This window comes from Gregarina niphandrodes, assembly GCF_000223845.1.
Source record: "Gregarina niphandrodes unplaced genomic scaffold scaffold00017, whole genome shotgun sequence".
In the NCBI taxonomy this organism is placed as follows: Eukaryota; Apicomplexa; class Conoidasida; order Eugregarinorida; family Gregarinidae; genus Gregarina; species Gregarina niphandrodes.
In genome coordinates, this window is record NW_011645786.1 from 136,640 (window position 1) to 158,506 (window position 21,867).

At 55.4% G+C, this 21,867-nt stretch overlaps 9 protein-coding genes across 9 annotated transcripts; 3 read left to right on the top strand and 6 right to left on the bottom strand.

Moving 5' to 3' along the window:
- Positions 1 to 4,792: 4,792 nt before the first annotated feature.
- On the bottom strand, positions 4,793 to 5,666 carry GNI_089360 (protein kinase domain protein; the record flags this gene model as incomplete). The annotated part of the gene is made up of 3 exons (XM_011132484.1): positions 4,793 to 4,894; positions 4,956 to 5,555; positions 5,589 to 5,666. 3 exons carry the CDS (start codon positions 5,664 to 5,666, stop codon positions 4,793 to 4,795), a joined length of 780 nt encoding a protein of 259 aa, XP_011130786.1.
- A 352-nt stretch (positions 5,667 to 6,018) lies between these two features.
- On the top strand, positions 6,019 to 6,892 carry GNI_089370 (40S ribosomal protein S6; the record flags this gene model as incomplete). Its single annotated transcript, XM_011132485.1, has 2 exons — positions 6,019 to 6,170; positions 6,343 to 6,892. The coding sequence occupies 2 exons, from the start codon at positions 6,019 to 6,021 to the stop codon at positions 6,890 to 6,892; spliced, it is 702 nt and encodes a 233-aa protein (XP_011130787.1).
- A 291-nt stretch (positions 6,893 to 7,183) lies between these two features.
- On the top strand, positions 7,184 to 8,391 carry GNI_089380 (Der1-like family protein; the record flags this gene model as incomplete). Its single annotated transcript, XM_011132486.1, has 3 exons — positions 7,184 to 7,755; positions 7,870 to 7,999; positions 8,209 to 8,391. 3 exons carry the CDS (start codon positions 7,184 to 7,186, stop codon positions 8,389 to 8,391), a joined length of 885 nt encoding a protein of 294 aa, XP_011130788.1.
- Positions 8,392 to 8,446: 55 nt separating this feature from the next.
- On the bottom strand, positions 8,447 to 12,823 carry GNI_089390 (putative transporter ATP-binding cassette domain protein; the record flags this gene model as incomplete). Its single annotated transcript, XM_011132487.1, has 1 exon — positions 8,447 to 12,823. The coding sequence occupies one exon, from the start codon at positions 12,821 to 12,823 to the stop codon at positions 8,447 to 8,449; it is 4,377 nt and encodes a 1,458-aa protein (XP_011130789.1).
- A 147-nt stretch (positions 12,824 to 12,970) lies between these two features.
- GNI_089400 (putative U6 snRNA-associated Sm-like protein LSm3) lies at positions 12,971 to 13,419 on the bottom strand (the record flags this gene model as incomplete). The annotated part of the gene is made up of 2 exons (XM_011132488.1): positions 12,971 to 13,141; positions 13,246 to 13,419. The coding sequence occupies 2 exons, from the start codon at positions 13,417 to 13,419 to the stop codon at positions 12,971 to 12,973; spliced, it is 345 nt and encodes a 114-aa protein (XP_011130790.1).
- Positions 13,420 to 13,433: 14 nt separating this feature from the next.
- GNI_089410 (DHHC palmitoyltransferase) lies at positions 13,434 to 16,831 on the bottom strand (the record flags this gene model as incomplete). The annotated part of the gene is made up of 5 exons (XM_011132489.1): positions 13,434 to 13,625; positions 13,669 to 14,998; positions 15,086 to 15,502; positions 15,633 to 16,730; positions 16,824 to 16,831. 5 exons carry the CDS (start codon positions 16,829 to 16,831, stop codon positions 13,434 to 13,436), a joined length of 3,045 nt encoding a protein of 1,014 aa, XP_011130791.1.
- A 405-nt stretch (positions 16,832 to 17,236) lies between these two features.
- Positions 17,237 to 17,809, bottom strand: GNI_089420 (GNAT family acetyltransferase; the record flags this gene model as incomplete). The annotated part of the gene is made up of 2 exons (XM_011132490.1): positions 17,237 to 17,334; positions 17,449 to 17,809. 2 exons carry the CDS (start codon positions 17,807 to 17,809, stop codon positions 17,237 to 17,239), a joined length of 459 nt encoding a protein of 152 aa, XP_011130792.1.
- Positions 17,810 to 17,978: 169 nt separating this feature from the next.
- GNI_089430 (DNA (cytosine-5-)-methyltransferase) lies at positions 17,979 to 19,244 on the top strand (the record flags this gene model as incomplete). The annotated part of the gene is made up of 1 exon (XM_011132491.1): positions 17,979 to 19,244. The coding sequence occupies one exon, from the start codon at positions 17,979 to 17,981 to the stop codon at positions 19,242 to 19,244; it is 1,266 nt and encodes a 421-aa protein (XP_011130793.1).
- Positions 19,237 to 21,826, bottom strand: GNI_089440 (hypothetical protein; the record flags this gene model as incomplete). Its single annotated transcript, XM_011132492.1, has 2 exons — positions 19,237 to 21,521; positions 21,700 to 21,826. The coding sequence occupies 2 exons, from the start codon at positions 21,824 to 21,826 to the stop codon at positions 19,237 to 19,239; spliced, it is 2,412 nt and encodes an 803-aa protein (XP_011130794.1).
- Between the last annotated feature and the right edge of the window lie 41 nt (positions 21,827 to 21,867).

Genomic DNA, 21,867 nt, shown 5'->3' on the forward strand with positions numbered 1-21,867 from the left:
TCACTCACGGAAGAAGGACGTGCCCTCCGCGGACGAGGGGAATACCTGTGCTGTGCTTTGCTTACAGGACCGGACTGGAGGTCGCGGTGTGACCGTCAATGTCCACGGGCAGCTGCCGAATGATAGCGCCTGTGTTTTTCGAAGATAGGACGGAGCTTCGGGACTAATTCCAGACAACTTTGAGCTCTTTCGCGTCGTACGGGGCATTGGCCCAGTGAGGACTTCGGCGGACCATCTGGACTGTGAGAAAGAGCTCTGGGCTCTGGCGGCCCAGTGAGGACTCTGGCGGTCCAGGTCTCACTTCGCTCGCCATGCTGCCTCGCGCCGCCTTCGGGCCGAAAGCTGACCGGCATGTAGACTGCTTCTTTCTAGATAAGCCCCAAAACTTGAAGCAGGCCCATCCGGAGTAACCAGTACGGTTTGTAGATGTAGCTCGGGTAGTGTGTTCCTAGGGTGGTGTGGGCGTTGCTGCAATGAGCGCTGTTGACAGTCTTAGCGGCCGATCACGGCCATGACGACGGCCCCAGAACACGGCCACAGGCTGCGACGACCCCACGACAGAACCTCGATATCGTCTCGAAAGTGAACGAGTCGCTCACGACGGTGCTTTCTTCTTTTGAACTGCGAGGGAGTTGTTGATGACGGCCTTCCATCCTTCTGAACTCTGCGTGCCAGATCGTAGAGCGGACTTTCTGGGACAGGCAAGACATATTCCCTCGTAACGTTAGCTGATTGGGATCAACATGTGCTGCAGATTCATAGTTAAGGCCATCGGTCCATTGAGCCGCGACCAGTCCATCAGCAGATGCGCCACCAAGAACGGTGGCGTTTTGGGGGGCTGCGTTTCGGACGCTGACTGCAGCTCCGCGTTGCCCCGTGGGGTACTGGGGACAGGTTAGGAGATGGGTGGAACAGCACCACTCTGGGTTTGTGAGGGCGGGGACGGATTCTTAGGGTGCCCACAGACTTCGCAGCGCGTATTTTGGCTGGCGAGAAACGGCGCAATTCATGGGTCAGTGGATGTGGTCAGGTACAAGGACGCTGACGGCGTTCCCTTTCTCCTTCGCTCTCTCCTGCCCACACATCCCGAGCAGCCGAGTTTGAGACGGGAGGGCTGAAATGTGACCTTGACTCAGCACGCTAACTTTATCCAATTCGTTCTCACACATACGACGAACACGCTACAGTGATGATCAGAAAAAGTTGCCTCTGGGTGAGCGAGATTCGAAAACCAGAAAGAACATCAGGCAAAGACAATATTGGGTGGTGGTGATGTCGAGTGAGCCGGTAACCTGACGATGGTTGGGCGAAGGCTTTCCGTATGGCGCTGAAGTTCTTCACCAGGACTTCAGTTCTCGAGGCGTTACGGAAGTTGTCGCCATTAAGCGAGCGTGGAGCCCCCCTGTGTTGGCAGCCATGACATGGCCTGCGGAGCGGTCGGACGCGGTTCGGAGTCGTTTCGGTATTGGTAATGACGGTGCGAGGAGATGTGGGGGTTGTCGCCGTAGTGGCCACCAGAAGAAAGCTTGTCCGAGCCAGGACGACAAGTATTTTTCAATTGTGGTCGGAAAGATCACAGGAGCGTTGTGTGTGATCGGACCTATCTCACTGACCAGGACGCTCCTATGAGGGCGTTCGTGGAGCTGAGTAGGGGACGGACGACGTTCCAAGTGAGAGGTGACCGATCGAGGCGCGACTACCTGCGTGCGGCGCAGAGGTTTATTAACAAGGGGACTCAGGCAGACGATCGACGGAGACAGAAGCGAGGCGACGATGTGATGCAGGTTGAGGCGCAGCAGGCGCGGACACGTCGGCCTCCGGACCTGTGCAGTCGAATGGACGAGCGGCCGTGGTTGGGGACGACGGCGATGTTGGGCCGTCGGTGAATGCGTTGGCCAAGGGAATGAGCTCGGATTTTTGTTGAAGGCAATCGTCAAGGGGGTCGAGTTGGAATTTTACAAGGATACAGGTTTGAGTATTTTGAGAAGGGATGACTGTGAGAAGGCAGAGGTCGCGTTGTCACCGGTGACTGAGGAGATAGTTACGGTGATTGGTACGGATCGCCTGCCGGTGACGGAGCCCGGGAGGTTGAGATCAATGGCCGGAAGAAGGCAGTGCGTTTCGTCGGCGTTAATCCTGGCTGCCAAGCGCGGAGAAATGGACGGATTGAGGCTAGCCGGATAGTATAACGAAAGCCCGAAGCTAGAGGAAGCTGTAGAACGCAACGTCGACAAACAGAAGTGTCTCTTTGAGAAAGAGACGAGGCACATGGGTGGTACGCTGCGCAAGAAGTTGTGGAGCTTGCTGGTGAGCTATAGAGTCGCGTGGGAGTCGCCTAAGGTGGCGCAGGCTCGGTACGAGGCTCGGTTCACTGTGAGAGGGCGGCCCTACAAGGCAAGGATGAGGCACCTGGAACCAGAGCTACGGAGAGAGCCGGAGGTGCAGGTGAGGAAGCAGTCGGAGCTGGGGTTAATCCGGCTGTCCAAGACCGAGTGGGCCGCAGCACCGCACCTCACCAAGAAGAAGATGGGAGAGCGGCGGGGTAACAAGTCAATGGTTGCGGACTCCTATCCAATTCCGATTATTTGGGATCACTTAAGGACTGCGGCGGGCATCATATTTACTGCCCGCTTGACATGTCGTCGGGTTTCTGGAATGTACCCATCGCTGAGGAGAGTAAGCATCTTACTGCGTTCGTCACGCCATTTGGGCTTTTTGAGTTTAATGTGACACCTTTCGGGATCAAGAACTCACCGGCCGAGTTTCAGCGCGCTATGGGCGCGTCTTTCGAGAAGGTGCTGGACAGTAGCACGCTCTGTTACATTGACGATATTGTCCTAGACCAGCTGATACGTTCAAGGCGCTGAAGGAGGCGGTAGTCGAGGCGGCTTTACTCCACACATCAGAGCCTGGCCAGCCCTATACCATTGAGACGGATGCGTCGGAGTTGGGGATTGGCGCAGTTCCGAAGCAGAGCCACCGCAGTCAAGCCCGGCCAGTAGAATAGGCTCATCACTCGTTTCCTCGTCTTGAACCGCTCGACCCAGAGTGAAACAACACGATAACTCTGGTGCGCAGTGACTCCGGCACATACACCTTCCCACAGGCCGTATATCGCCACCACTTACCGCCCTTCCGAATCCCTACTATCCCCTCCGGGGGCATTGAGTTGTACGCCGCCATCAAGTCTCCCTCCGTCAGCCGGTTCGTGTGAAGCAGTGCCCCCACATGTGCAACCACCGCGCCCCCAGGCGCCATCTATTCCACAAGCGCGTCATCGTCCGCGTTCCTGCCGACAAGCAGTCCGCCATGCAGTTTCTCTCTCCGGACACGAACTCGAGGGTGAAGTCGAACCGGCTGAGCGCCGAGGCCCACCGAAACACCTTCCCTTTGTCCACACCCGTCAGGTAGCGGAGATTAGCATGACCAGTCCTCATAGTGAAATGAGCAAGAGTGACGTAGTCCGCCCACTTGTCTATAGCCCACTTGAAAGCAAAGAGCTTCCTTTCACGTGTATCCTTGCATTCGGCAGCGGTAAACTTCTTCGACGCAAACTCCAGAGGCACCTCACGTCCCCCTTTGATGTAGCGCAAGCGGTTAAGGACTGCCTAGTGTGTGCACGCGTATGCCGTCGGGCTCCGATTACCCATCCCGTGCCGGGAGGCAACCTTGATGCTGTTGCTTTGGATTTGGTGTCGCTGGACCACGTTGGACCTCTAAATCTCGGCGGTCAGAACTGGTGGATACTGGTGATGGGTCACGCCACGCGGTATCTGGGGGCGTGGATCACAAGCCTAGTGGCAGCACGGCAGACGGTCAAGATATTCTATCGAGGCTGGGTGGTGCCTTTCGGGATTCCACGCATCGTACTTACAGACTACGGGACGAGTTTCAAAGGAGTATTTCACGGTGTAGTGACCAAATGGTTAGGGTCGCAGCGCCTGACAACAGCCACATACGGACCGCAGGGGAATGGCATAAACGAAGCTTCTCACTAAGCGCTCTGATCCGGGCTCTGCGCGCTGTGGCAGGAGGGGCAAAGGAATCTATCACACATAGTAGCTGCGGTTGTCAGGGCTCGCTGCGGTTGTCAGGGCTCACAACACGACGCCTCACATCAGTTCTGGGGTAAGCCCGTACGAGGCGCTCTAAAAACGTGTACCGTTGTTCGCGCACTTCCAACGAGGGGAACCGATAGCCCCACGTGGGCCCCGGCGAGGTGGTCTTTACCCATGAGGGTTAGGGAGGTTACGGGAACGCAGGTCAGCACCGAGAGGTGCGACGCCCCTGGCAGGACGGTCCGGGCGCACAAGGACCCGGTACGGAGGTTCGCGGTGGGCAAGGACCGCTGCATCGCTGGCTCACGCAACAGTACGTGGAGGACCAGAGAGACCGGACAATCGGCATTCATCATGAGGACACACAGTAATGTCGGGCCGAATGTCGAGCCACCCTGACTGTTATTTAGAAAGAGAAACAGAATCGCTGATGCCACTCCCGTGGTGCACAGTTACTGGCGTCCATCACGAGGACAATAACCAAGTGCATCGCCAGTGCTTTCGATATGTCGAGAAAGATGGTCGAGTTCGCGGGATTGGCCTGCTGCCGCTACGCAGCGGAGTTGAGACCATAAAAGAAAAGTGTTTTTTGGCATTGCGTTGCAGCTTACACACTGTGCCATGGTTTGCATCCAACCTGGGACAAGATTGTTTTTAGCTGCACGGTTATCCCTCTTACGGGAGTCTCTCCCATTAAGCAATTCTGGTCAAGCCCGGCCGTCATAAATGGCGACTCACAACCGCTTGCGACCCCGTTTCTCGACAACTTGGAGTTGCTGGCACGTCTTGGCACCTTCCTTACTTGATTCTTCGTAGCCGTCCAGGACGCCGGCAATCTACCAAGGAGCAGCTGCATGGTGACTAGGCCGCACACGGGCGTGCGTGTTTTGGGCTTACGAGCTGGTCTGCGATTGAGCAGTGATTGGAACGAATGGCTCTGGTGAACACGTGGAGGTCTACAGCGCGGTCTTCCGAGCTAGTACTACAGTGAGAAAGACCCAAGTCAATCAAGACCAACTCCAACTGGTCCAATTCCAAGCAGTCGGCAGTGGTCGTGCGGAGCATCATGTTGCTGGTCGTGAGGTCGCCGTGAATGATGCCGGCGTCGTGCAATTTGCATATGGTCTTACCCGCACAACGCCCAATTGCACGGACCTGCTCCAGGGAAACCTGACGCTTACAAGCTTCTTCAGGCTTACTGGCTTCAGGCTTACTGGCTTCAGGTAAGCTGGGCTCAGACACGTTGCCCGTCCCGTTGAGGTAATCAGCCACCGAGAGTCCCGCTATGTACTCCATGCATATAAGTCCGTGCTCTGGTCGCACTGCCAAGATGTATGGCACCGATACACCGCAGTTCCGTGCCTTTATGATGTTGCGACACTCGCTCCGCGTTCGCAACTTCCGCAGCTCCGCGTCCAGGTCCTGGTGCCTGTACCTTTTCCTGAAACGTTCCTTCAGCAACACGCGCTGCCCCAGGAACTCACCTATGTAGGCTTTCTATTGACGGTTACTCATGGACTGCTCTCTTACTGATTCAGCGCCCTGAAAGAGCAACTTAGCACCTCTGAGTAACTGAATGGCATCAATCCCTTCCTCGGCCGCAACCATGTGTTTTTACTTGTCACCCAGATTTCATAAAAGGACCCAACCCCACCTACTCCCGCCAAACCTTCCTAAACCAAGACAGGACCTCCTCTCGTGATGCCCACCGCACTCGCGATGCCACCGCACTCGCGATGCCTAGCGTCACATGTGCTGGATGCTCAGGCACCGAGAATGTGCCGCATCCTCGGGCTGTCACGCACCAACGCGGTATTGAAGATAGCGGGACACTCTCGAGCACGTGGCACCCCAATGAGCACCCCCCTATCAACCGCTTATAGCAACAATATAAAAGAAGACGTAACAGGATTCGGGGAATTTTTTGGGGGACAATTTTGCTCAGCGAGGTCTTGCTTAAATGAAGTTGAACGTCTCATCGCCTGAGCACGGCAAAGTGGTCACCGTCGACATTGACGACGAGAAGCTGCTGCTTCCTTTCTACGAAAAGCGAATCGGCGCTGAAGTCCCCGCCGACACTCTCGGCGACCAGTGGAAGGGCTATGTCCTCAGGTATGTTCTAAGCACGATATACCACCCATTTTGATACGGTCTAGTCCGCGTGTGTGTGCTGACTGGTGTGTGCTGGGAGCCTAGCGTATGTGTCCCTTCAGTGCTCACAAACGTGTGCACACACATTTGCGAAGAGGTGTACTGTGTACATGTTCCATCGTTTCGGTTGTAGAGTTACTGGCGGTAACGATAAACAGGGTTTCCCGATGATGCAGGGCGTGCTTACCAACCATCGCGTTCGGCTTTTGCTTAGGAAGGGCATGCCTTGCTTCCGTGAGCGCAGAAAGGGCGCTGCGAGGAGGAAGTCTGTCCGCGGTTGCATCGTGGCTTCGGACCTGTCGGCATTGAACCTGACGATCGCGAAGAAGGGCGACAACGTCATCGAGAACCTGACTGACGAGGTCCGTCCCCGTCGTCTGGGACCGAAGAGAGCCGGCAAGATTCGGAAGATGTTCGGCCTCGAAAAGGGTGACGATGTGCGTCCCTTCGTCGTCCGTCGCGTCATCCGCGAAGGCAAGACCAAGGCACCCAAGATCCAGCGCCTCGTGACTGCCCAGCGCATTCAACGCAAGAAGGCCAAGAAGACCGCGATGGCCAACCAACGAGCCGCCTCCAAACAAGCCGCCGCCGAGTACCAGAAGGTTCTCGCCGATTACATCGAGGAGAAGAAGAAGGCCAAACTCGCCTCTGCCGCCGCCAAAAAAGCCGTGACTGCCAACTAACTTTTTCAGACATAAACTTCATATCACCACCTTGTCCTCTCGCTACCATCTCAGCTGCCAATTCTGCCTCGCCGTCCAACCCCCCTTTCCCCCTCTCGCCTTTGCCCCACGCGTACTGCCAGCCTCAAACCCTGGACCTAGCCCTCTTTTGGTCATTTCACTCCTCTACGACAGGTCAATCGGCTGCCCTTTCAGCCCACCTTTTTCTCAAAAACCGAAACTCGTAGGTCTTCCCCCCATGACATACATCCCCGGGGTGCACACACATCGGCATGACTGTAGGCGACTGGAATGGAAGACACAAGTTCCCCGGAGGCCTGGTACCGGTCGTTGCCGCCGCTGACGCGATTTTCGGTCACTGTTTCGTTTTTGCTGACGTTGTTGTGCTCTCTAAGTTTGTTGAGTCCGTACCATGTGATGCTCGATTGGACCAAGGTGGTGTGGAAGGCGCAGGCGTGGCGACTGATTTCTGATTACTTCTTCGCGGGCACCTTCAGCATCGGCTGGGTAATGCATATGTACTTCTTGGTTACATTTAGCGCCAAGTTAGAGACGAACGAGATGTTCAACACATCGCCCGGCGCATATCTGTGCTTCCTCGCATTCCAAAGTTTGTCTCTGGACACGCTCTCGCTCATCATGTTCTGGCCCACGGGACGACCGGTTCTAGCTCCAGCCATGGTCATGGCCATCATCTACTACTGGAGCCGCCGGGAACCTTTCGCCGAATGTCGCATCTTTGGGTTCCGCGTCCAAGCCTATCAGTTCCCCTTCGCGCTCATCTTCCTGGACCTGCTCATGGGCCACAACATCCTCATCAACGTCATGGGCCTCGCAACGGGCCATCTCTACTACTTTGTCAAGTAAGACTCGCTCCCGCACACGCGTGTGCACACGCGCGCGTTTGCCCATCCCGAACATCCCCGGATCCCCGCTGAGCTTCGTAAACTGCCCCCGTTAATCTTGCGCTCTTGTAGAGATGTTCTGCCGCACGAGAGGGGTATCGACATCCTACGAGTGACGCCTTTCGTGTTTGATGAGATCATGCGCCGAGCGGCGCTCTTCGACATGACCAACATTAAGCAGAGTTTGAAATACCTTCTCCTTGTAAGACAATCCCCCCTTCCCCTCTGGGTCTTTCTCTCGGCTCCCTCTCCCACAGTCCCTCCTACAGCTGGTAGTGAAAGCGCGTTTTTATTCCAGGGAAAGCAACCAGAGCTCAGAGTTCGAGGGGGCCATGTCGAGCGAAGAGAACCAACCCAGGCGACCAGGCCCGCTGGTGGCGTGGAGACGAACCCCATGCCCCGCCTTTTTAGTGGAGCCGGCCACCGTCTTGGGGCCAGAGACTAGACGTGTATGGCGGTCAAGTCATGGGGTCAGGTGGCGTATGGGGCCAGGCCAACCAGGTTCCTGGGCTAGATCACGACTTCTGGGTCTGTCAAACAAAGACGTTATCAACTACCAAAGAACTGTCGATTCGTTGCCCTCAAAAATACTAGGTCTTGTGTCACTGTTGACGCCTACGCTTTCGGCATATGGGACCAGCGCAGTCGTTTAGCCCTTGCCGGCCTGAGCGGCGATGTTCACCAAATTGGCATAGACCCCGTTGGGTATGCGCATCAGTTCATCGTGAGTGCCTTGTTCGACGATCTTGCTGCCCGCTCCGGCCTCCGGTTTGAAGACGACGATGAGATCGGCGTTCCGGATGGTGGAGAGACGATGCGCAATCACGAGGGTGGTTCTGGTGGAGGTTTTCAGGAGCTCGTCCAGCGCCTTTTGCACAATGACTTCACTCTCGGGATCGAGAGCACTGGTTGCCTCATCGAGCAAGAGAACGTTAGGATTTCGCACAAGTGCTCGAGCGATGGCGACTCTCTGTTTTTGACCTCCAGAGAGCAGCTTCCCGCCCTTACCGACACCGGTGTCATACCCTTCAGGCAGCCGGGTAATGAATTCGTGAGCGTTGGCCGCCCGTGCAGCAGTCTCGATTTCTTGCTGGGTCGCGTCCAGCTTGCCGTAGCGAATATTGTCGGCGACACTTAGATCAAATAGAATAGGTTCCTGTTGGACGAGTCCAATTTGGGATCGTAGTTGTTTTAAGTTTACTTCCTGGATGTCGGCCGACCCGACTAGGAGCCGGCCTTTGTACATTTGGTCGGCTTCCTCGAGTAGCACGGGTGTGGTACCCTTTTCTCTAGCAGCGATTTTTTGTTCTTCGTTGTGTAGTTCAACGATTTCCGCAAAGTAGTCGCTGGCGCCGATGTCATAAAAGCGTTCGAGGAACTGTATAATGGTGCTCTTACCACTACCAGACTCCCCGACCATAGCGACAGTTTTGCCTGCGGGTATGGTAAAGTGAACGTCGTTCAGCACAGGCACAGTCGGTCGTCCGGGGTAGCGGAACTTGACGTGTTCGACAGCCACGTCCTTCTTAAAATCAGGAGTAACGCCGTAGTCAGATCGAACGTCCATCTTCGGCTGCCTCTCAAGAACCGTGAAAACATTCTGGACGGCGATCCGGGCGCGTTTTGCGTCCGAACTGAAGCCAGCGGAACGCCCAGCTCCGTTGCCCGCAAACATGATAGACATGACAGCGCGACTCATCATGCTGAAGGAGAGCTCCCCGGTGCCTAATAGATAGGCGCCATAGCGGTAGGCGGCGGCAGAGGCGAAGTAAGACATACACTCGGATATGGCGGTGCCGCCGCCGGTAATGAAGCCGTTCCGGATGCCGATGTTCAAGTAGTGCTGGACAGCCTTGTGGTAGGAACTGTTCATTGCCGGCTGCAGGTTGTACGCCGCCACCGTCTTGAGGTTCATCATCACTTCGTTGAAGACGAACGCTGGAGACCCCACCTCATCCGTCTTCCCGATCTGGATGCTCGTGCCCTTCGTCAACTGTACCTGCACGACGAACAACGGGATGATCACCATCCACATACCACCCACCACCAACGCTACTTTCCAGCTCGCCGAGAGCGCGATGATGATCCCAATAATCAGAGTTATCACCATACGATACGTGACCATGAAGTTCTGGCCCGTAATCGTCTTAGCCATCTCGCAGTCGGCAGATAACACAGAGGACAAGAAACCCGTGTTGTACGCAGGGTTGTCAAAGAACTCCATATCTTGGTACAAGATGTTTTCGAACGTGCGTTTGCGAAGCGTGGCGATGGTGCTTGCCCCATTCCTGTCCGAAAAATAATTCTCGCCGAACATCGTAAGGGCCATACCCAAACCGATACAGATGTACACGGTCGCCAGCCTCTTACTGTCGTTCCACAAGTGGTTTGCATTGCCACGGCTATCCAGCAACGGATCCCAACTTAGGAAACTGGTAAGAAAAGCCGACACCAGCAGTCCGTTCAATGGCTGCATGCCTCCGTTGCATGTGCCACAAAATACCGTCACCAAAAACGTGTGCCAGCTGCGCCTAATCATCATCGACCACAACTTGGATGTGGGCCCTTTCTCTTTCACCGGAGCATTCTGCTGTTCCGGCTGCTGTTGGCCTTCCTGCGCAGCCGGGACTGGCACCGCAATGCTGCCTTCCCGCTCCATACTCTGCTTGCTCCGAGTCTTCGCCAACTTTCTCATAACAGCCGGACCCATATTCAATTCTACCGGCGCTTCTGTACGCTCTTCAGTCGGCTGCATGCTCTGAGCATCCACTAGCTGCTTGTACACGCCGTTCGGTATCTTCATCAACTCGGCATGTGAGCCTTGTTCAATCACCACCGAACCTTTCCCTTGCACGTTGTCAATGACAATAATTTTGTTAGCGTTGCGAATGGTAGTCAATCTGTGTGCTATCAAGATTGTCGTACGCCGCTTGCTCTCCAGTAACTTATCCAACGCCTCCTGCACGATCTTCTCCGACTGGTTGTCCAACGCACTGGTGGCTTCATCCAAAATCATGATGGCCGGGTCACGCAAGATCGCGCGTGCAATCGCCACACGCTGCTTCTGTCCACCCGATAATAAGCCGCCTCCTATACCCACGTCAGTGTCATAGTTATTAGCCAGTCCCATGATGAAGTCATGCGCATTTGCTGCCTTAGCTGCAGCAATCATCTCCTCCTCAGTTGCGTCTGGCTTGCCCTGGAGGATGTTGTTCCGGATTGTGTCGCAGAAAAGTCTTGGTTCCTGCGAGACGAGCGCCATGTGATTGCGAAGCCAGGCCAGGTTGTACTCCTGGATGGGCACGCCGTCAACCTTGATCTGGCCGCCGGTGACATCGTAGAAGCGTTCAATCAACTGGATCACAGTACTTTTACCGCAGCCACTAGGACCCACGAGGGCGACCGTCTCACCCGGCTTGATGTCGAAGGAAACGCTTTGGTAAATGTCGCGCTCCGCCCGCGAGGGGTAGGCGAAACGGACCTCGTTGAATGTGATTCCGCCTTGGATAGGGGTGCCGGGTTTGAGACCATCTTCGCTCAAAGGGTCGATTTCAGATTTTTTCTCGATGATCGCCTTGACAGAAATTACCGCCTTGGAGGCCGCCGTCAGCGCCGAGATACTAGGTCCCAAGAAGCCCAGTGAGAAGGCGGCTGTGAGGACACAGAAAAAGGCCGTCACCACGTCAGCGGCGCTGCTCAAACCGAGTATGCCATCGGAGAGAATATTGTCCTTGATGGTCTTCCCGCCGTAGAGCCATCCCAGGCCGAAGGTACTGAATATAATGAGGAAGACAACACCAATTCCCGCTCCTTTTGCAGTGCTCCCCTTGATCTCCTCGGCCAAAGAGACATCGATACGCTCTGCAAACCTCTGTATGAAGTTCTCTTCCAGTCCGAAAGCTGCCACAGTCCGGGTTGCTGGTATCGCCTCCTCGGCCACGCTGCCGGCAAGAGTATACGTCTCCTTAGAGCGTGCAGCGGACTTGCCGATAAACAAGACCATGACAAAAAGTGCACCGGCCAAGAAAGGTACAGCGCAGGTCATGATCAGAGTCATCTTCCAGTGATGCATTAGAGCGACCACGTAGCCCGAGACAAAGAGCGAGAGGTTCTTGAAGATCTCCCCTGTCTTGTTGCCCACACCGTTACGGATCTGCACACATGAAGTCTCCACATCGCTAGCCAAAGTGCCCACGTCCACCGTGTCATAAAACCCCACGTTCAGACGCAACGCAGACTGTATGTACTGTCGTTTGATCCTCGCGACCTGTCGTTCCGCAGATACTTCGTAACATATGGTGGCAAACAGCATTCCGAAGAAAGCAGCCACACCCAAATAAGCCATTTTGGTACAGGCATCAACCAAACCGTCCGTCTTGCCCATACCCGCGTCCGTCATCCCCGATCCAAAGAACGTCGTCATGATCGGCTGTAATGTGCCCAACCCGATGTAGAGCAATGTGCCCACGACCAACATCAGTATGTCCCACTTGTCCGCAAAACTGAATGCCAGCAAAGGGTTTTTGCTACCCTTCTCTGCACCAAGTCCCACAGACGCCTCTCCAACTGCCGCATCCCTCTTTGCCAACTCCGTCTCTCCACGGTCAGTCGCCATCAAAGCCGTGTCTTCTTCGTACACTGCATCAATTGCACGATTCACGTCATCACCCATCACCGGGACAGTACTTCCCAACGTCGTTAGGCCCGGTGCCACAACAGAACCAGCACGTACCAACTCACCGGCCAGACTAGACACTCGCTGCATCGTGCTCGCCGGCTTCGTCAAACTCTGCTGCCGATGCGGTACCGCATCCTGATTCAGACTGTTCTGGCGATCCGAACTCACCGCCTGTAAAAACCCCGCCTCACTCACATTGTTCTGCTCACCCTCTCGCAGGCTGCCCTGACCCTCACGCAGGCTTTTCTGGCCAGCTTCAGGCAGGCTGCCTTGACCCTCTCGCAGGCTTTTCTGGCCGGCTTCTGCCAGGCTGCCCTGACCCTCACGCATGCTGTTCTGACCCTGCATTCTCTTTTCCAGAAAATCCGCACCTACCTGCACCCTACACAGACAGCCGTGTAACACCCACCGACTGAGGGCTTCGACGAGCAAACCAACAACCACGAGGAAGCTACCTGTACGCAAGTTACCTGCACACACGAAATACAACGACGGCTAACAGTGCACAGGCGCAATCAGAATTACGCCGTCCCCTCGCACAAACAGAACATCTATCAACCTTGTCGTGGCGCGAGTTTTAAGAGCTCCCGTCTTCTCGTCCACATAAGGCTCCTCCAAGGTCTCTGCAACCGGTCCTATGATTAGGTTCAAGTGCGGGTCATAGGCCTAAAAGACGTCACATCATGCCCGTGAGACCCTTGCTCCACCTCCAGTGCACGACCGCACACCAACTTCCCCTGCAGCGACTCTTTGTGCAGCAACTAGGTTACATGTAGAATTCCTTCGAGCTTCCGCCCTCCGCGGCACTTGACATGAATTTTATCTCCTAGACTGAGTCGTGCCAAATCCAAAGGCTCTACAAGCACACAGGATGTGGCCAGCAGATGAGGCGAGTTAAGGGAAAGGAGGACGAAGTACCGCTTATTCCATTGGTCATTTCTCATCAAAAAAGATGCGTTCAAGGAGAGACCGCGGCGGCGGCATAATGCCGCTCGTACACGGGTGCCCCGTTGAAGCTGGCACGCACGTCCAAGCGCGTGTTTATAACCCCCAATGCATACGCAGGCAGCGCGTCGATGTCCAGGTCATAGGGCTTTGTCTTCGCCCGATTTGCCAACAAGTCCTTCGGCACTAACTGGAATCGAGGAAACTGAAAAATGATGCGTACGTGGGCGGGAAGGGAAAAGGCTTACGTCGGTTATTAAGACGCCTTGGAGACAAGCCTCCAACGTCTCCTCCTGATCCATTCTTATATATCCTCGCTGGTTGCTCGGCACTGACTCGTCCAGAAGCAAAATGTCGAACAGGCTCGCCAAACGCACAAGCTCTCCAGGCAACCGAGACGCCGCCATGGGTCCTTCCACCGCCGCGGGTCCTTCCGCAGCCGTCTCCACCCTTCGCGGCACCTCGGCCAAGTCCAGTTCCTCTTGTTCTTTCAACCTCGTCGTACCCACGGCAGAAGACACTTCCTGAACCAGCGGCGGCTGCGAGTCCTCAGCAACAGCGCTGGTGTCCGGAACAGCCCCCTCGTCAGGAACAACGTCCGCGTGGCCTTCCTCTGCGTCTTCCTCCCCTGCGCCCTCCTCTGCGTCGTCCTCCAGTGCGCCGTCGTACGTTGTGGTGGGAACTGACTCCGCCACACCACTCGGGATCACACCACCGAGGACCGCCCCGCTCATGGTCGCACCGCTAAGCATTTCCCGGACCAGGTCGGGCAGTTGCCGCAGCACGTGCACGACTTGAGTGCGCATGAGGAATTGCGGCGACTGCGCCTTAACCTGGACTTCACGCACGACGCCACCGGTGGGTGCATAAACAGTCCACTCGACGCGCCAACGCAGCCGTTTCTTTTTCAGCGATGTTGTGTTTCGTCGACGCCGTGCGGAGCACTGGGGACCTTGGCGAAAGTAGACGCCAGCAGCCTGGATGACTTGGCGACAATTCTTGTTCACGCCGCCCCCAAATGCGAGCAAATCCCCTCGCCCCGCTCTGTCCCGCGACGGTTTGTCCCGGTACCACCTTTCGCCGCACGTTCCCTCACCTGGCGTCCCCTCTTCGGGCGTCCCTTCGGCCTCCCGCTTGACACGGTCACCCGCCGGCGCTTCGCGCTCCTCCAAGACCGGCGCCACGGAGTCTGGGTGGATGGCAGACACCTGGTTGAGCGCCATTTGCCCGTCCAGCCGCGCCGCCGACTCCACCACCTCGCTCGCCTCCGTCAGGATCTTCAAGTCCTTCATCAGAGTGCCCGCATCCATAGCCCCACGCGCGGCAAACTCGACCGCGCGCCGGCCGGAACAGTTCTCCGTCGCCTTGTGCTGTCGACTGCAGGCCAGCGAGCAACTCCGTGTCTCGCATCGCGGACAGACATACAGGGCCGCTGCCTTGAGACACACGCGACAAGTCACCTCCTCCTTCCGGCGCCGCTTACTCGACTCCTCCATTAACTCATTAATTTTCGCCGGAATTAATCCACCCGGACCGCGCCGCGGCCGGACCGCGCACGGGTCCAGTCCAATTCCCGCGCTGCCAGACACTGAATGCGCCCTTACGCGCACAATTCAAAAAGGTTGCAGCAGCCATTCGCCAACAACTTCGGGGGTATCGCGGTACCTTCTACAGCCAACAGGATCGGGGGAATATGCCGGGGAACCAATGGGCTCGCGGAACGAACCAGTTCGGAAGATGAGTAGGATTGATCGGATTTGGGTGGGTTGGGCGGGTGGAGGGGCGGCAGGAACCTTACCTGGGTCAGCGGGAAGCCAAAACAGCTCGTCGTTAAAGCCTACTACGTATTTACCCAACCGCGTGAGCTTGCTGGGATCCCACCGTCCAATAAGGGGGGCCGGGACCTGCAGCGCCAAGCTCACGTTTTCCTTGAGACTACTCGTGCCGAAAGGGCTTCCCCTCGACCGATCGCGACGCTTGAGGTAGCTGATCCGCTTCCAGCTCGTCATTTCCCAGGTGGTGACGTTGGCCAAAATCAAAATGACGTGAAACACCATCAGCGATGCGGTCATGATGACCAAGCTGAACATTATCACCATCATGAACATCAGATAAACATGTGGCAAAATACTGCAGCGAGAAGCATCGGTGAGAAGCCAGCCAGTCCTTATAAGGGTGGGACGGTTACAAGGGCGGAAGGGGGGAGGCTTACTCGTCGAGAGTGGGGTTTCTCCTTTCAAGCCAGTCCGAATCCACAATCGTCGCAAAGACAGACATCACAATTGCGTAAGCCAGCTCGACGGACTGTAGCACCAAGAAGAAGCAGAACCAGCCTTTGTTTCGCTCGCCCACGCATACACCGATCCAGGGACAGTGATGGTCATATGTACGAACACAGTAGCCGCAGTCGTTGCAGTGTTTAGACCGCAGAGGCCGGAAAATATCGCACTTGTCGCAGTACCACAATTTCTCCCCGCGTTGATACAAGCATGCCACCCCGGCCGACAGAATATCCTCCAGTCGCTTCTCTTCAGAGGGCATGCGCCCCGTTCTCGGATCGATCGTGCCTGTGAAAACGACGCCGAGCACATTGGTCAGGAACATCACATTCTTCCACATACTGCCCAGCATGTACACTAAACCATAGACGCAGAGCATGAGCTTCCGACGACACGTCAGATATCCATTCCAGAAGATCAATCTACTGGATGCTTTCCAACCCCCTACGTTCGGTAAGCTCTCTGCATCCTTGCGTACGATACCGGGAGCGTTGCCACTTCCACGAGAGTCGCTAGGGCGTATGTCACCGGTACGTTCGTTGGAACGATCATTGGAATGATCGTTGGAACGTTGGCTGGGACGATCGTTTGAGCGGAGGCCAGGGTTGTTGCTTTTATTTTCAATTTCTAATGACCCATTTGTGAACGCAACAGAATCCAAAGACCTGGCAGTCAGCCCTGCCGCAGTCTCCTCTGACCCAAAGTCGATAACCACATGATTTTCTTCGGCTTTGTTTTCCTCTGTTCCGTTCTCCTCAGCTGCATTCTCTTCCGCCCGGTTATCTTGCGTTTTTTCACAGACATACGACGGGATGCCATCTTCGTTGTCATCGTCACTGTCTGGATGCATAACCTGCTGAATCAAGTCGTCCGCTGGGGTCCTGGCAGCCTCTCTGAATCCGCTACAGCTCCCATTCCGCCATTGCTGCCTCGATATAGCTAATTCCTCAGCGGCCCGGGCTTTAATGTCAGCAATGTGATCTTGAATCCGCCCTGGAATATATGACGATACGCATGTTATCTGGAACCCTCTAAAGAAAGATCGGATATGACGCTAGGATTTGTGCAAACACGTGTCCAAACATTTTGCGCACACGCGTGCGCAAATCAGTACTTCAGCTTACGGGTCCATAAAGCAACATTTATAGTAACAGATCACCGTTGAGAGGGCGCTGAACCAAAATGTAGTTGACAGGACATTGATTCGCCTCAGAGTTTGACTCGCCCAACCCAGGGCCAGTAAGATCGAGAAATGAAGAAGGGAGACTGCTACGACTGAGAACAACCGCCTTTTCCTGAATCGGTATTCCATCTACATAATATAAAAAATTCGGCCTTACAAGCCCGTGATTGTTCGCGGGTCCATTCCAAATCAACTTACCCGAATCAGCTTTCAATCTCTCATGTTCTACGCGAATGAGCCCCTGTGTAGAAGCTAGTTGGCTGACTGTAGGGTTTGACTGGCGTTAATGTAAGCAAAGGACAGTGGAGGACATGCGGCCTCCTGTGTCTCTGGTCATTGACTGCACGAGCAACGCTAATTGATGTCATGAGAGAGGAGATAATAACTTGGAAATTCGTCAGTTATCTTAAACCCCATTTTGTTTGTGTAGAAGTTCAGCGCCCTGTCATTACCTACATGAGATCGGAGAGACGTACGTTGTCTGAGAAATGACCCGCCCTGGCGACCAATAGGAAGCTAGAGGAATCCGGGCCATCAGCATGCTGGCTTTGTGCTGGCTTGCTTACCTCTTTGTACACACAAATTTAGAGCTTTGTATCCGGCTGCCTGAACGTCATTAAAAGCGGATTTCAGAAGTTGTGAACCAATGCCCCGCGACTGGGCGCATGGCTGCACCTGTAACTCCATTACGAAAGCGTCATCGGCCAGGTCAAGCTTGAGGAACCCGGCCACGTCCTCCTGTCCAGCGGGTTCGTTGTTTCTAACAAAGTAAAGAATCCCGGGCTGCTGCAACTCCTTCAACTTCGAATTGGTACAATACCCCATTTTGTCGCTGTACATATTCTTCCACTGATTGCGCTCGTAAAGCTCACTCATATTCAACCTGAAGATAGACCATTCTACCGTCACACTACTTACTATGTCCATTTTTGAATGCCTGCCCCGCCAACGTACCTGACAAGTTTCTCGCATGTTGCCAGTAGCTCTCTGAGTTCCTTGGTCTTGCGCTTTGTGACATACAGCCTCTGAATTGCTTGCCCCCCGCGTTCGTGGCCCGCTTCGACTCCCATAAAAATTGTGGAGAGAGAGAGAGGCAATGCCGACGTGTGGGACTCTTGTCCAGTTTTGGGAATCGGTTGCGGCGTGCGAAGCCGCGGGCCGCGATGCGAAAACGGTCTTGGAATTGTTTTCCGGTATCGGGGGGTACCGCTATGGCTTCAGTTATGCAGGAATTCGAGCTCACCACTTGGCAGTGGAAATAAACCCAGTGGCTAACGCGGTATACAGACATAACGCAGACCGTTCTCCCTTGTTCTCTTGTGTTTTGGCCAAAGACATTACGAGTATGCCCAAATCGTGGTTCGAAGCAAACGCGTGCGACATCTGGTGCATGTCACCGCCCTGTCAGCCATACAGTCGACAAGGGAACCAGCGCGACCTCGAGGATGCGCGCACGCAGCCTCTGAAGCACCTCATGCAGGTCTTAGAAGCTCTAACTAACAAGCCCAAAACAATAGTTATCGAGAACGTCCCGCCCTTCCTCGGCAGCCAAACCTGGAACGACCTGTGCTTACCAGCCCTCAGACGGGCAGGCTACCAAACCCAAACACTAGTCGTCTCTACGCTGGACAGCGGGGTCCCCAATAACCGTAAGCGGTTCTACGCCGTCGCACGACTCGACGCGCGACCTCTCAACCTCGACTGGCCATCCATCAGGGCCAAGTTCCTAACCCCGGTCGAGGCTCTACTCGACCCACCCAACCAATACTTGTGCAACCCCCTTGAGGGAGCCATCTCTTCTTCCGAAAACACCACCACTATCCCCGTTGCTCTTCTGAACGGGCTGGAAGCGGCAGACATCTATATCAACAAGCATCCCAATGAACTGCAGGAGCTGCCGAATGATATGAAATGTCTAGTGCGGCCTGCGCCCGTTGTGTTGCCTCTGGATCACCCGGCGACTCTGCCTGGCTCTCCCAAGCAACCGGCACAGACAGTTATCGTGCCCGTCCCTCGGCATTACACCGTCTGCTTCACCAAAGCGTACGGTAGATACGTCCGGGGGACCGGCAGCATTCTCTGGGATAACGGACGGCTCCGTTTCTTTTCACCAAATGAAGTAGCACGCCTTATGGGATACCATACGGCTTCTGTGAAATCTGGTTGCTGTCGTGGAGGAGCGACTGGCGGCAGAGAAGTGGCCGGTGGTAGAGAAGTGACCGGCGGAAGAGAGCCATCGTGGCCGGAAGGGACTGAGCCATTGGTGTGGCCGGAAGGCTTGAGGACAGTTAAGAAGTACCAGCTCTTGGGCAATTCCCTGAATCCGAAAATAATCGCCCTTCTGCTTTCCGCCATTAGCTGAAAAACGTTAGAGGACCTATCGACGGCCAAACGGCGCCGGCGACCACGTACAAGAGACTCGCTACAACACCCAACGCACCCAAGTCTGGCTCTGAGGACTGAGCCCCCGCGCCCTTAGCCGTTCGCGCTAACTCCACCCACCCTTCCAACCAAGATTCCAACCACCCCAGGCCTTCCCGGGGCCAGTCGCCGGAACAAGTACTGAGGTCCGATCCGCGACACGACGCTGGAGTTTCCACGACTTCCGCCGCGAAGATCTCTTCGGGAGGACGGGCCTCTTGAGCCATCTCCTCACCTTCACCAGCTTCACCAGAACAAGCTTCAACTTCGCCACAACAATCAACACCATACACTTCAGCAAGAGGAGCGGCCACATGTATCAGCTCGACGACGTCCCCGGTCTGCGTAGCATCCCCGGCCTGGAGCGGGTCCGCCATTCCTAAGTTCAACTCCTCATCTGAGTCTTCACGCTGATCCGACTCCTGAGGTTGACCGGTCTGCGTAGCTACCTCAAGATATCCGCCCAACCCCTCACCTTCCATCTCCGGCCCCATGTCCTGCTGCGGTCCCTCACCGGGGTCCTGAAACAATGCCTCACCGAGAAGAGGCCATGTTTCCTCCGACGGTGCTTTCTCCGACGGTGCTTTCTCCGACGATGCTTCCTCCGACGATGCTTCCTTCGAGACTGCCCCTTGGTCCTCCAGGAGATAAAGTGGGTCGATCGGAATCCGGTCCTCCACACAAAGAGGTAAAATCGCCTGCGGTACCGGCCAGTCATCATATGCGTTCTCAGCAGGATCACTGTCCTCAAGTCCGTCGGTTCCCTTGCTCTTGGTTTCGTTGCCCACAAGTTCGTCTCCTTCCAGCCCGTTTTTGTGAGAACTCTTCTCCCGAAGATTGTCCTCATGAATTCCGCCTTCGTACTCAATGAGCTCCATGCCTTCTTTTGCATGCTCCACCTGATCCTCCCCGTATTCCTCCGGTGGCCCTTCAAAGCCCATCACCTGGTCTTCGGCCACATAGCCCTCCTCGATCATAGAGCCCTCCTCGACCATAGAACGCTCCTCCATCACAGATGGGTCGGCCAGGTCCCGACATGCCACCTCGCCAGGCTCCGACTCTGACGTTGGTTCTGACCTCGACTTGGGCCCTCCACTTGGGTCTGGTACTCCAGTCAGCGAAGGCGGTCCGGCGATGTCCAGGTCCTCGTCCAGCGGTCCTGCCACGTGTCGGCGATCGTCGTCAGCGGCTCTAAGTCCTTCCGCAACTGGGGGGTCCAGAGCCTCAGCCTCCTCGGTTTCACTGTCACCAAGCGGTTCTGAAACATCCAGCACTGCCGTAACCGCGAGCTCATCATCCCCAAGGCCAGTCCACTCAGTTCGGCACCACCACCCCGCTTGGCACCAGTCAATTCTGCACACAGAATGGACGGGCGCCAACTGCCGGGATTCCGGGTCGAGAAGTGAGACGGGTAGATGGGGGTTACACGTCCAAGGGCGGGATATATGACCGTCCGAAACTGCTGGCCGACTGTTGGTCTCTGGCCACCTGTCGTCCTTATGCAACCAGCTGTCATCGGTATCTGGCCACCTGTTGGACCCGCTGGTGGTCTGCATTCCATCAACTGAGTACGAGTCAAGCTGACGGAACTCGACAACGGGGTCCAGACAGCGATGGTCGAGCCCGACAGTCGGCATGTTCTGGTGCCAAATTGGCTCACGGCAACCAGAACTTTCCGTCTGGTTGATGAAGGGGTTCGGTGCGTACCTAGTGTCCAATGGGTCGTACGGCCCATTGATCATCTGATACATGATCCGGTGGAGCATTCGGCAGTCCATAAAAAGCGCGACGGACCAGCACAGGCACCTAAATAGTCGTGGCGGTGAACCAGACTTCTCCTCATCGGAGATTGTGTGCTCCCCATTGGAGATTGTGTCCTCCTCCTCCTCCTCCTCGTCGAAGATATTGTCAACCTCATCGCTGATTTTGTCCCACTCATCGGGAATTGTGGCTATTTCAGCGGGAATGGTGTCGATCTCATCAGGAACGGAGGCCATCTGAGCAGGAACTTCGTTCTGACTTGTCAGCGTGGAGGATGTCGCAGTACTCATCGCGCCGCAATCATCCGCGCTGCCGGATGAACAACAGGGTTTAACGCTCGCATCCGGTAACGGGCCTACCTCGTCCGCAAGGAAGTGTCTCCATTGATACTCGCCCGCGAGTCTCTCCGCGCACGCCTCCAACGCCAGAAACAGATCTCCGTCTTCTTCAGTTATTGCTGTGCAAAGAAGAAGATAGTAATTATCACAAGAATCTTACGGTGACATCTCGAAAGATTACTTGCACTTGCCAACAACAGCGTCACGCGCTACATTTCAAAACGACATGTTACCCGCTTATCCGTGGTTGTCCATTCATGTGATTACCCACTTGTGGTGGTTGGTAGTGATCAACACGTACCAATAAACTTACTGTAGTCCATTTGTGACGTTCAAATTCAGGCTCAACCCATTCGGCTTGTTTCAGTAAACACCCCCCGTTTTGGACCAATATCCGACACTGCTCAGCGTAGCTATGTTTCATTTAAATCCGGGTCATGCAACACACCCGACCTGGTAGACTCA